General features: G+C 34.3%; 1 protein-coding gene across 7 annotated transcripts in view; it reads left to right on the top strand.

Moving 5' to 3' along the window:
* Positions 1-13,738, top strand: part of LOC116337788 (PDZ and LIM domain protein Zasp) — a 48,688-nt gene that overhangs the window by 29,419 nt on the left and 5,531 nt on the right. For 4 of the 7 annotated variants that reach the window (XM_031762670.1, XM_031762669.1, XM_031762672.1 and 1 more), the window contains exons 4-12: positions 4,507-4,677; positions 5,055-5,326; positions 5,718-5,812; positions 6,771-6,938; positions 7,058-7,223; positions 8,136-8,330; positions 8,541-8,604; positions 8,880-9,461; positions 9,745-9,913. In XM_031762670.1, the coding sequence (XP_031618530.1) occupies positions 4,507-4,677; positions 5,055-5,326; positions 5,718-5,812; positions 6,771-6,938; positions 7,058-7,223; positions 8,136-8,330; positions 8,541-8,604; positions 8,880-9,461; positions 9,745-9,913 (1,882 nt within the window). Of the gene's footprint in view, positions 1-4,506; positions 4,678-5,054; positions 5,327-5,717; positions 5,813-6,770; positions 6,939-7,057; positions 7,224-8,135; positions 8,331-8,540; positions 8,605-8,879; positions 9,462-9,744; positions 9,914-10,520; positions 10,551-13,738 lie in introns of all 7 variants that reach the window. The other 3 variants (XM_031762668.1, XM_031762671.1, XM_031762674.1) reach the window with 1 other exon arrangement.

The following is a 13,738-nucleotide window of genomic DNA, read 5'->3' as shown; positions in this document are numbered from 1 at the left end:
ATTCATGTGTATGTTTTTATCCTCATCACATTCAACAAGTAATTTAAAATGACAAAAGCGAATGGCAATGGAGAAAAAAAAAATCGGTCGGATATTCTGTAAATTTCTGTTGTTTTCTTCGTCGAAGAAGAACGTGATGGTTGAAATCTTGACAATTTTAAAGTCTTGTTTTTCTCTTGCAATCGCTTCTTTCCCCCATTTTAAAACAGATGAAATAACGAATTCTTTTGAATTAAACGAAAAGCAAAAGAAAACTCACTCGCAACATTCGCTTAAATGACATACATATACAAACTTAGAATATATGGGAAATAATATTGGCGGCACTCGGAAAGAACATGTTTTATACTTATTTCTCATTATTTGATCGAGCAAAACACTTCCCAAAAATTTACCACTTTGCATATTATTCTTTATTTTTACTACTTCTTCTTCTTCTTCATTGTTGTTTCGTTTCAAGTATTTTTTTGTTCGGCTTTCACATGTGCATTGCTTTCATTCAAATGAGAAATAACCAAGGACCGGTTCGTACATATTTCCATGCTTGCCTAGATACGCTAGGTAGTATAGATATGCCAAGCATAGCGGCAAATGCAACCGACGCATCGCCGTCCACTCTGTATGAACATACACATGTTCGTGTATGCAGGCGGTCGTGCTTTGAGAGAAGTACGCATAAGATATAGCTCGAATCGAATGGCGACGGATGCCTTGCGGCTTGAGTCTCCGCTATGCTTAGCATAGCTATCTTGCATTGAAATATGCGCGAACCGGTCCCTGGAAATAACATATCAGGAAATTGAATGCAAATTTGCCAATTGGTCACATTTCTTAACGTAAATCAATGGAAAATATATATTTTCAATAGTAACACGAGTTAAAATTTATTGAATGAAATGTGTCATGATTCGTCGTTGCCGTTGTTTTCGTTAAATTAAGTGCTGTGCTATTGCCTATTGTGACCAATTCAAACTCATGCCCGTATACCAGGCCGTTGAAGCTACTTCCACTTACGCCATTTTAACAGCGCATTGCAGATACGTCCAACCATTTGGTCAGCAACTGTTTCGCGGAATTTTACGTAAATCAATTATGTAGAAAAATCTTTTGAATTACGTTTTGCAAAGGTGAGAGGAACAACAGAAAAAGAAACATTCGTTGCACATAGTCGAGAGTGTGCAATACAAAAGCATTCGGAACCACTGTTTCCCATTGTACCAAAACAAATGCATCCACAAATCAATCTGAATAATTGACTATATTGTTGCTGTTGGTAAATTTTTTTCGATCGGTCTTACTTTTTCGCATTCTAGTCTTTCAAATAATTTTGTTTTATTTTTCCGGATGGCAAGAATAAACATTTATTTACTTTCATATTCATTGGTTCATCAACGTTTAAAATAACAAATGGCTTTGTGCTAAAGATCACAGATCATAAGTATTGTCCAATTTTTTTATTTTTATTCAATTTAATTGGAAACATTTTCAAGGTCAAGAGCTAAAGTTATGCATATTTTTATATTTGATGAAATAAATAAATAAATCTCCGGATAAATGGAGAAAGAGAAAAATTGGCACCGCTAAAAACCAGAAAATATGAAAATATCTCTCCCGGTTTGATTGATTAATTGATTGTTCATTGAAATGAAGGTAGAAAATCCTATCGAAACATGGTGCACACTACAAATTATCTGATTTTATTATCTATGTATCAATAAAATGTGTAATCGATTGCTTACTAACAACGGCTACAACAATTTTGTAGAATTAATAGAGAGAGAGAGAGAGAGAGAGAGAGAGAGAGAGAGAGAGAGAGGAAAGAGTCTTCTATATCTACACGAAAGCGAACGTGAATACGGTATCATAAAAAAATAAAAAAAAATAGTTGACGCATAAAAAGGAAGAAAAAGAGAAAACAAGTAAAGAACAGAACATCGCAAATGCCGCAATATATACCGACCGATTGCAATTTTCTTTTAGATATTTTCCGTTCGTTTCAAACGAAAGATGTAACCGAACTTAATAAATGAAACCAGATGAAAAATAAGCGGCGGACGTTCTCATCTGACTCCCATGGGCTATGCAGAATAAAAGAAAGAGCAAGTAGACAGCCCGACAGACAGACGAAAGCAACTTAAAATGTGGCACGGTTGTCATGGTAAATAAGTAGTATCATTGCCAGTGCCACAGTATGCAAGAATACAAGTACAAAGTGTATGGGCGAATGAATCGCGGAGCCGAATGCGATCATTGTTATAAATGTAGTTCTGTCGTGTGCTTTTTTTTGTTTTTCATTTCATTTCATTGTGAGTAACCATTTCTTTATAGTTGGTTCTTTATTGGCTACTACTATTGCGCATATTATTATTTAGAAACACACGCATCGGTCAGGGTGATCACATAAACATAATTTATCGAAGGGACAACGGTGTGCACAATAATTTTTTCTTGTTGTTCCGTGCTCTGTGTTTTTGGCGTCGTGTGAATGGCATGATATCAATCGTCACCTGAGCTATATACTGCATTTCCAGGATTACCTCGTATACATGATCATTGCATCATAGAATAACAAATATCATGTGTGCGCTTTTCTTTCGCCCAACAACCTCACTCACTCACTAATCTACGAATCGACCAATTACAGTGGCTATTTATTTTTGTGCGCTTGTGGCATTTGCAAGAAAATAAATAATGACTGTGTAATGTATTCATTGCAACGAGCGCAAACGCTCACGCGCTCAAGACGACTACTACTGCTGCTGTTGCACTTTATGCCCACTTATGTGTGTTTTTTTTATTGAATTCACTTAAGGACAGTTTTTCCAAATATTTTTACATGTATCAGCCGCACTTAAGATGTATCTGTGCCAGTGGTTGTTTGTTGTGCCTCTTTGTTCCACTTGCGATTACTTTGCCATTATATGTGCGCATCTATTCTCAGCCAGAAGTAAATGCATTGCTCTCTCTGTTGCTTTTTACGTTGTGTGCTTGCTTGTAATTTTGTTACGCTGTGTGTTGTAGGTTTTTTCATTGTATTTTTTCCTGCTCGTTATTTGTTCATCGTATATTCTCTAGAATGTTCCGCGGTCTATGTATTGTACGTAGCGATTGATCTGCGCATTGTATGTACATTATGTGTTGTGCGTTTTTTCGTCTCTTATTTTTCGCCTCTCGTTCACTCGTTGATCTAAGCTCATTTATTTTAGATGGTTTGTGATTCCATGTGCTTTGTCTCTTGTGTGCATAAAATGCAACGACACTGAAAAATAAAACTGACATCTCACAAGAAGAACAACTATTACAGATGAACAACAACAGAAAGAAAAAAACGGTCTCATGACATTTTTTCACTATTTACAAATATAAAATATGGCAATCATCCTGACTTTATTGTCCATTAATAATAGTTATTAAATTGTTTTGTAGACACATTTGCATGAAATGTGAAGAACATGAAACCAATATCACAGCTCGCTTACAATGAAAATGATTATTTTGAGTCGAAACAAGCGTTCATTGTTTGCCGGATGGTAATTTAAATCACTTAATCCCATATGGTCTGCATATAAGATACATACCAGCCACTTGTTCAAATCACTTCGTCCTGTTTGCATAATTAATTTCCTGTAGAAATGACTGTCTGGAGTTATTCTTTTCTCTTTTTATTTCGTTCATGCCAATGCTGTTGATGGTAGTGCGAGTGCATTTATTTGCAGTTTAATATGCAAAAATATAACCATTCGAACAAACCGAGAAGTATTCATTGTTTTCTGAAAATTAAATTATGATGTGGTGTTGGATTACAGTTTTTGTTTTAAATGTTGACAAGACGACCAATGTGTAACGTTACCATATCCAAACCGCAATCATTGTGTAACACAACCAATGAGATGCTGAATTTGTTGCGGTAATAACTCGCGACCTTAAACATGAGCTCACATAAACAATACTCTCTAATAATTTCAAATATTGACATGTGCAATAAATGTGCGGTTTATTTGATTAATTTTCATCAGCGCAATATATATGATTTGTTTTGATAAAAGTCGGTAATGACGCGAAACAGACATATAATATATTTATTTGTGCTTGTGAAAAATTGTAAAAATTTTAAAATCTACACGTTGCGTCATTGCATAATGTACAAATTGACAGTCAAATCAATTTGTATACTATGGCATATGCATACAATATTTGTTTTGGTTGGAAAAACAATAAATTTTTCATTCATTCATATTCGAAAGAAAAACTAATTGATGTTAAATACTCTTTACAAGCAAACTAAAAAATCCATACAATTATTGGTATTAGTAATTTATAATTATTTTGGCAAAATGTTACCGTTTTTTTCTTCTGATTCCACAAAATATGGTGGGCATTACTTCCTGTGCAAGCAAGTTTTGTAACGCAACTCTTATGATCGAAAGAAAAATCGAGCGAACGAGAAAAAAAACATATTTTTTCAATTTCAACAAAGTTTTTTGTCTCTTTTTTGTAATTATACAGGTAAATCACGGAAGTATAGCTGATCAAGCCGGTCTCCAGCCAGGCGATGCGGTGATTGCTGTAAATAATATGGAAGCATTCAATTTACGGCACAAAGATGCACAAGACTTGATTGTTCGTTCGGGCAATACATTTGATTTGACTATACAACGCGGTGGATCCACATGGAAAGTAAGTAACTTATACTGCTTCAGCTATATTTGATTGAGAAGCCGGTGTCGTTTTGTCGGCCGACATATTTTTTTATTTATTCCCAAACTTTTCTAACAAAATGCGAAAAAAAATTATTTCAAAAATTATTAAATTCCGATTACGAATTGAGTCCATAATATCATAGATGTTCACGAGCGTTATAGCCCCAAGAAATTTTTGAGAAAATGACCTTATTAGCTTTTTTTCTGTGAAGAATTTTTTTTCGATATGCTAGGGAAATTGAATCTTGCGAAAACCCCTCGCAAATTTTTTTCCTTGAACACCTATTTTATTGAGTTGTTGTTTGGAACGTATGCGGTGATTTAAATGAACAAAAATTCAAATTAATTTTTTAGCCACATGTTTCACCGACTGGTTCGATGCCAAGCCCAGGTCAACAGAACTACGGTGGCCCAGTGACAAAAACATCATTGCAACATCATCCACCACCACAAGAACCACACATCGGTTGCGGATACAATAATTCGGCTCGGCCTTTCAGTCAAAATGGTAGCGTCAAGAGCATTGTTAACAAGCAATATAATACACCAGTTGGCATGTACAGCGAAGAATCAATCGCCGAAACACTAACTGCTCAAGCCGAAGTTTTGGCCAATGGAGTTCTTGGGTAAGTGCACATGGTTCCATGAAATTCACTTCTCGCACATTCTATTTAACATGAGCTGGACTTCGCATTGTGTACACACGTGAATGAAAAAAAATATATATTCAACATAGCAATACATTCGAATATGGTGTGGTTGACTTTAAAAACATTGAAAAAAAAAAAGAAAAAATGAAAGAAATGCGCAATCGATTTGAATACTTTTAGAAAAACCGGATTTGTATCGCGCATTTAAATTCAGAATTCACCATTTCCATGCCTAGTCCAATTGGACATTTTTCTCTCGATACTTGTTGCTCTTGTGTGTAGAAATATTTCAAATAACCATAAAATGAATTTATATGTATATGATGTTATCGAAACGTTTTCTTTTTTTTTGGCTTTTGTATTGTAGAGTAAATTTCAAGAAGAACGAGAAAGCTTACAATTCTGAAGGCTCAGAAGTGTTGAAAGCATTGAAAGAAAGTGAAAACGATCCACCAGAACCAGGTAACATAAACAATGAATATTGTATAAATTGTGGTCACTTGAATAATGGCTATGATATGGAATATGCATGCATTCAATGTTTTATTTTTCTCTTAAAAGCAATGACACTCTCAGTGTTTTTTTACCAGTCTGCTTTGGCTGTATCCAAATGATCTAATTTTATATCAAGTGCTCCCAATAACACACACATTCCCCCTCCACTCCTTGATCATGCGCTAGCATAGAAACACACACACACATACACACACCGATATGCATAGTACATTGCACGTACAGAGTAGATACATTTATAATCGCAAACAAGAAAGTGGATAGGAGAATTTTAATAGAAATTTCACGTAAATTGAAAATACATGAACCATTTTTGTTGACTCAGATTCACACAGATTAGGCCAAGTTAGTGCACCAGTTACGAAGCATGTTAGTGCACCAGTCGATCGTCCAGCACCACCTTCAACAGGCGGTTTGCCACCTGGCCAAAACATTTGCTCTGATTGCGAACGATTAATTGTGTAAGTTATGAATTGAAAAATCGAAACAATAAATTATTCGTCCGAACACACACAAAAACCGAACCGATCACAAAAACTATGCAACACAATTGATTTCGATTGATTTTTCACATAATCCATTTTGAATTTGAGTGAAAATATTCTAAAATCAAGGGCATTATACAAATATCGACGCGTAATAGCTGGAAGAAATGTAGAATAGCATACACAATTTGAATACAAATACAGAAACCATTTTCTATTAAAAGGCTTTTACTGTCGTGAACATTGATCGTTTTATTCACTCGTCTTTGTTTTGATGTTGTTTTTCCTCATGTATGTCATCTAATTGGTCCCTATCTAAATGTTTTCAATGTTTGGTGTAAGAAAGTGAAACAAAAAACTTTCGCGTTCTCTAAAAAAAATCGAATGATCTCTCTTTTCTATTACCATTAATGATATTTTAGCGTCGTCACATTTCTATTGGACAGCAAGTCACGCTATTGGTAACTATAGCGCCGTTTCCTCACGTACAAACACTCCAAATCCATACAGTGCTCAACAGCAGCAATTTCAACAACAACAACAGCAACAACCATCACCACAACCTATCTGTCGAAAAGAGGATTTTGCTGGTATAATTTCCGAACCGATTTTTTTTCTTTGTTTTGTTTTGAAAAATTCCACCCGAATCTTGTAACTGATTTTTTATTTTATTGTTTAATGCAAATCTAAAACAAAAACTCGCACTTAGCATCGGAAACTGTACAAAGGCCGATTTTGCCGTCCACAACAATCGATACAACGAAAACACCTACTGTGCAAACCAAAATCGTAGATTCCTCAACGCAATGTATTGTCGCTGACACGACATCGTCGAGAGCGTCACCACCGTGTGATGCATGTGGAGCAACAATCGTGTAAGCAATGACAAAATGAGCCACTTTTTAGAAATCCTTATTGGAGACGGTCAATCCAAAACCCTCTCTATCTATGCCTTTCAAAAATGGATCCCGTTAAAAAAATCAAACATTTCTTTTTTCCTCTTTATTTTTTATGTTTGTATAAATTGTTTGTTATTTAAAACCTTTGGTAGCAAATTTTTCCTATTCTTTTGGCTGAGTTTTTAAGTATTAGTGTTTCTTTTTTTTGAACTGATATAAGCTTTCAACAAGCTCACAATAAAGTTGTTTGGCCAAATATAGTTCAGTCGACAAAGAAAAATCGAACTACGCGGTAAATCTATTGAAATATTCTACATTCATTTGAATTGACCTTGACCGAGTTACCTTGTGGCACATGAGCATCACTGTGTTTGTCTTATTGTTTGAGTTCAATCGATTGAAAACTAATTTAAGATTGGCACATTTATCGTTCTAATATACTTTTAATTCATTGGTCTACCTGTCTTCTGCTATTATTAATCTGTCTAATTTAGTCTTTGATTTTGTTGTTCACCCGAATGATACTTGAATGACTCAACCGAATTTCGAGATTAGTAATTGAAATTTCGAAACATGCACGTATCTGAATGTCTTACATAAAATGCTATTTTGTTTTTTTTTCTCTTCCACACACACACACATTGTGTTCTGTTCTCTGTCCTCCCTGCATTTCACTCGAATTCATGTTCTATGATATATATATTGATTGATATCGCATTTTTGTTTGAGACATAGTTTTTGTGTACTGATGATATGATGAAAGGCGAACCACCAAATTTGTTTTTCCTCTAAATCCGATTTCGATTTGTGTGTTTTCATAAGTCAATAATTTAAAATCGGATACATGTCAGTTGTGTAACTAAAATGTTCTGGATTTTTATTTTTTAGTGGTGTATTTGTTCGTATAAAAGATAAAAATCTTCATGTTGATTGCTTCAAATGTGCCACATGTGGTACATCATTGAAGAATCAAGGTTACTTCAATATAAATAACAAATTGTATTGCGATGTGCACGCTAAATTGGCAGCCGTACAAAATCCACCAACTGGCACTGAGGGATATCGTCCAGGATTAATTCAACCGTAAGTACTATAAGTAATCATGATTTTCCCAAAGTAATATGTTTGTTTCATGTGTATGAATATCTCACCTCACACCACAAAAACCAATATTGTGCACCCGATGATCTGATTCATTGTCAAATGTTTTTCCTTCTTTCATTTCATTTCATTTCGCAGAGAAAAACAATATAAATAATAATATTAATTGAGTTGTGTTTATTCTTATTTTAGAAACTCCAAACTCAATGCAAACAGCACAATTTCAAATGCGTTGAGCTCACACGCGAACGGCGGTGTAAGTATCATATCTTATTTATTTTTGTTCTTGTTTGTTCGTATTATTTTCATTTTAATTCATAATTTGATCTAAAAAAATGTGGTTTATTGATGTTTGATTGTTTGATTTTTAATGTCGTTTTATTTTTCTGTGATGCAATCTCTGCTGTTTTGATGGCTTTCTTTTATAACCCGTGATACGCTGACGCTTTTGCTAACTTGATAATCAAAACAAACAAATACACATATAATACATAATCAACAACAAACAAACACACACACACTCGCATACAGCATGATTTTACAATAATGCCAACACATTCGCGAACAAGTAGTTCAGCCTCATCGGTTGGTAGTTCATATGTGAGCAGTACAGATTCCAACAAAACATCACACATTGAATCACCTACACCAATTCAATCGCAATTGCTCGAAAATGTAAACAATTCAAACAATTTTCATACGTTAAATGGTACTCAAACATTGCCATCTTATCAGAATGCATACAAACTAATCAATGAGCATCTCCATAATCATAAAAATGGCAATAGCAATGGCAATGGCAATGGCAATATCAACGGTAACGGACACAGTAACAACAATGAACAAGAGTATCATGACGATTGTAGCGATAACGATCAGATCGATTTTAATGATTTGCATCATGAATCGTCGATTACATGCAATAAATTATCAATGATCGATCAAACGGTTAATGAAACAAATGGCAAATCAAACGATTCGATCTACGGCACCATCAAACAATTCAACAACGAGCAAATGATTGGCGGTGAACATTTCGCATATAAAACACTAAACGGTGATGTTATACGAAGCGTACAACCACCAGGTAAAGGGAAACCGATTAACTATAAGGTAAGTTCGCTTTTGCATTGTTCTCATTCAATTAATGTCCATGTATGGAAAGCATTTGGAAACATGCACATTGAATATGTACAAACGAACCATTTTTTTATTCGTTTTTTTCCCCTTTAAATAGATCATTGTTTTAATGTATGGCTTTATTTGTGTGTGTTTTCGTTTAACTGAAAGAAAATAACTGTAATCAAAGATCCAACAATTGGTTCTCATCGAGGAATTTATTGTGAGACATTTTTTTTTCATTTTTTTGTGTTGCTCTCTCTTCATCTGTATTTAGATCAAATCGAATCTTGGAGGACCACGACCATTTGGTGTGCCCACTGCAGGCCCTCGAAGCCCAGCTATGAATCAAAGCTGGTCACAACCAATACCAGCACAAACCTCATTTGTCAATAATTATGGTTCACAAACTTTGCCACGATCAACAGTTGGCCAAAATGCACCAGGTCAGTACACACAGACATCCGTTTTTCCAAATTGAAAAGACCCAATAATCCATTTTAGAAACGATATAATTTCATGTAAAATATCTAAAGATAAAAATCTCATTCATCATCCATTTGCTCATGGAATTTGTAAAATGCGTAAAATTCGAAAACGGTATTTCGCATTTCATTGATTCCAGAAATAGAATTTATTACCATACAAACCATACAATGCTATTGAATGTTTTAAGTGTAAAATATAACATACATTATTCGTAACTCATAATTCATTCGTTCATTTACGTAACTTTAATGTTTCACATACACACACACAAACACCACACCGCATATATTGGATCCAAATTTAAAATTGAGAAAATTCACATCGAAATTCGCACCATTAATTTGAAATATATTGTCGGCATAGTTAAATTCATTCACCAACAACCAAATACATACAAAAATGTTTTTATCATCAATGCGTGCATATAGTGTATCAATGTTTCAATGTCATATGTGTAATTCTTTGTTTCTCTTTCACATTTTCCATTTTATTTTATGTTTTCGGTGAACGAATTATCACCCAACCGCACAATTTACGTACACAAAATATATTGAATCCATTCAGGACGATACACCAATTATAATCAATATCAAGGTATAAATCAAAACAGAAATTCTGTTAATTTTGACGATATATACATACCTTATTATCACCAAAACGCTTAGTGCAATGTTTTGCCTGAATTACATACACACAAACACACCAAAAAAGCATATACACACATTTCGTTTCGTTTTATTTATTTGTAATTGTTTTTTAATTTTGTTCTGTTCAATACCCGTTGAATTAAAAACAATACCAACAAAAATAAAGCAATGAATTGAAATAATGGTCCCTTTTTAGTAATAAAAATAATAATGGCCAATGGTGATGATTTTTTTTTAAATGCGACTTTTTAGAAATTGATACGATGGAGACGATTTTATTAGCTTAAACACGAATATATCAATTGAACACTTGTATATTGTTATGTAATTTGTTTTTACGACCATTTTGGGCTTTTTTTGACTTGAACTTATCTTTTTAAATTTCTATTTCTGTTTATTATATCGGTTGTTTTTATTAGTTTTTTTTTTCTGTTTCTTAAAGAGTTATTTTATCGAGACATACAAAAAGAAAATGAATGATTGAATAAATAATCAGTAACAAATAGTTTTGCGTTTATTTATTTGGTTTCTCTTCCACGAGCTCACTTGAACCAACACATTTTATCTGCAATTTTTACATTGCCCAATTCCAGGTTTTATGCCAAACATTTCAGCAGCTTCAACACATTCCGATTATTAAAGCCGATTATGTATTTTATTTTGTTATTCTCTTTGAACTGAATTGGGTTTTTATTTATTTATTTACTTTTTGTGAGATTTAATGCCGCTTATTTATAAATATAATTTAATCGATTTATTGACGAATTGCTTTTGCATAAAAAAAGCATTTTTGCTGTGAGATATTTTCTAAAAGTTAATAGCTAAATAAAAATGGAATTTTCCATCATAAACCCTCCGCATAATATCTATTTATGAGGCATGTAAATGCAATTAAAGTTACTGATCAAAAAGCCGATACACAAAAGTGTTTCCTAACCGATTTTCAATTCAACGAAAACAAAAGCATTTATTTTGATATGAAGCCCCTTTCTTCAAATAAAACGCGCGAAATTTTATTCTTTTTTTGAGTTCACACTAATTGACCACTAACAATCTACATTTGTATAACATTTATGCATAGTCATCAGTGCTTTAACACAATACACAGCATGTATATACAATGTACATAATGTAGCTTACACAAATCATATTTTTAATTTTTGGTTACATACATAGTGAGAAATAAAAAATAAATTACAGCTTTAACCAGTGCTTCAGCTAGCTAAGATTATTAATGGTATAAATATTACATTTTTTCGCACTGCCTCTCACAATTCTCCCTTCCGACATTTGAATTTTGTGTGTGTATCTCGATTTGTGCAACAAAACAAAAACAAAACACACTGAAATCCTCAACACACTTATTGAATCTCTTAAACTCCGTCTGTCTGCCTCTCAATCTCTCTTGTCTGGTCGAAAAATGTCAAAATTTGTAAATCTACATAAACGCAAATAGAAGAGTCATTGCAACAGCAATCCGAAACAGGTTACGACCTTGATTTTGCTGATGAAATACCATGTCCATCAACCTCGACATTCAGTTGGCCACCGCCACCTGAAGATGAACAACGTTATACCCCGACCGCATCACCGCTTTATATCCCACCGCCTGGTACACAACACGTCCAGGTAACAAGAAACTGAACCGAAAAAGCAATTCATGTCGATTATTTTTTGTTGATTCCTTTTCGTTGATTTTCTCTAAAAAAATGTTTGAATAAGTTCTCGAAATATGTCGATCGATTCCATATTCTCAAACGTCGTATGGATGTTTATTGGGAATCTTTATTTGAGACGCTCAAGAATTTATTCGAAATATTTTGAAGATGAAACCGCAATCGTACGTTCTCAATTCCAACGTTTTGCTCAAAGAGTGGTTATTCTTTTTCTTTTATAATTTCACGTTGCCTCTGATTTTCGCAATGACTGGTGTTCAGCCCAAATTTATCGCACAAACAAGCGTTGAGCAAAGATTCTGTGCCACAGCCAATAAAACCGAAGTTGAAACGACACAAATTCAGGATGTCATTGACTTGGTGCCGGCTTCATGGCTTACACAAGAGAGTCGCTCTGCACCTCAACTCACTTCGATGAATTTAAAAGAACACAACGAATTGACTGAATGCTATTCAGACAGCTATACATCGACGTGCACAACAACAGCGACGACTTCGGATGAATATCAACGTATGTACAATGCCCAATCGACATTGTTGCAAAGTCAAAGCTTTTATGATCATTCTTCGGTTGATTTAAATTCATCGAATTGTGATTATGAAGTGTTATCGATTCAGCAACAACGTGCTTCATTTTCATCTGGTTCCACTGATTTTATGGGTTTTTCGGGGCGACGGAGTGCACAAGAATGTGCCGATGCAATTTGCAGTACAATTAATACATCACAATTAGTTAATTATATCAAAGAAAATGTTCCAGTTGATTATGGTGACTATTCAAGTTCGACACTGCCAAAACTACCAAAAAAAGTTGGCTTTGCTGAAAGTATAACTAAAGTTGAAACTGACGCACTTATTGATAGTGGCAGTCAACCCTCTAGCATTGCTGACGAACAACAAAATCAAAATGAACAACAAATCGTCCAAGAATTATTTGGGCTAGATGTCGAACAGCAGCAGCAGCAGCAGCAGCAACACCAACAAGAGATCCCATCAGAGACAAAAGAACAACTTAAGCCTCCATTTGATAGAAAATCAATAACACCATCACCAAGCATAATTTACAATGCAACACCGAGAGAATGGAAAAGCTTAATGGTGCAAGCGTTAACAACAGCATCTGATAAACCGTTTACCATAACCGATTTACCAGAAACTGTTGTCGAAAGAAGCACATATGAAAGTTTTGACCAATCTTCATCGATAACAGTTGAAACAACTGAAACCAAACAAACGGACGAAGTTCAGTCTATTTTGCAAGAAAAAACAGACGACGAACAAACCACTGTCGAACTTGAAAAAAGTGAGGAACAAGCGAAAACAAGATTTTTGGCATCACACTTCACTGCACCAAGTGACACAATGGAGGCGATGAAGCCAACATCTGAAGATGTTCCAATGCCAGAAGAAACAATACCATATTTTCCACCGAATATTCCATTATTACCGATTGAAAAGC

This window comes from Contarinia nasturtii, unplaced genomic scaffold (assembly GCF_009176525.2).
Source record: "Contarinia nasturtii isolate CC-2019 unplaced genomic scaffold, AAFC_CNas_1.1 Cnas_scaffold_285, whole genome shotgun sequence".
Lineage (NCBI taxonomy): Eukaryota > Metazoa > Arthropoda > Insecta > Diptera > Cecidomyiidae > Contarinia > Contarinia nasturtii.
This window is presented reverse-complemented; position numbering and strand designations above follow the sequence as displayed.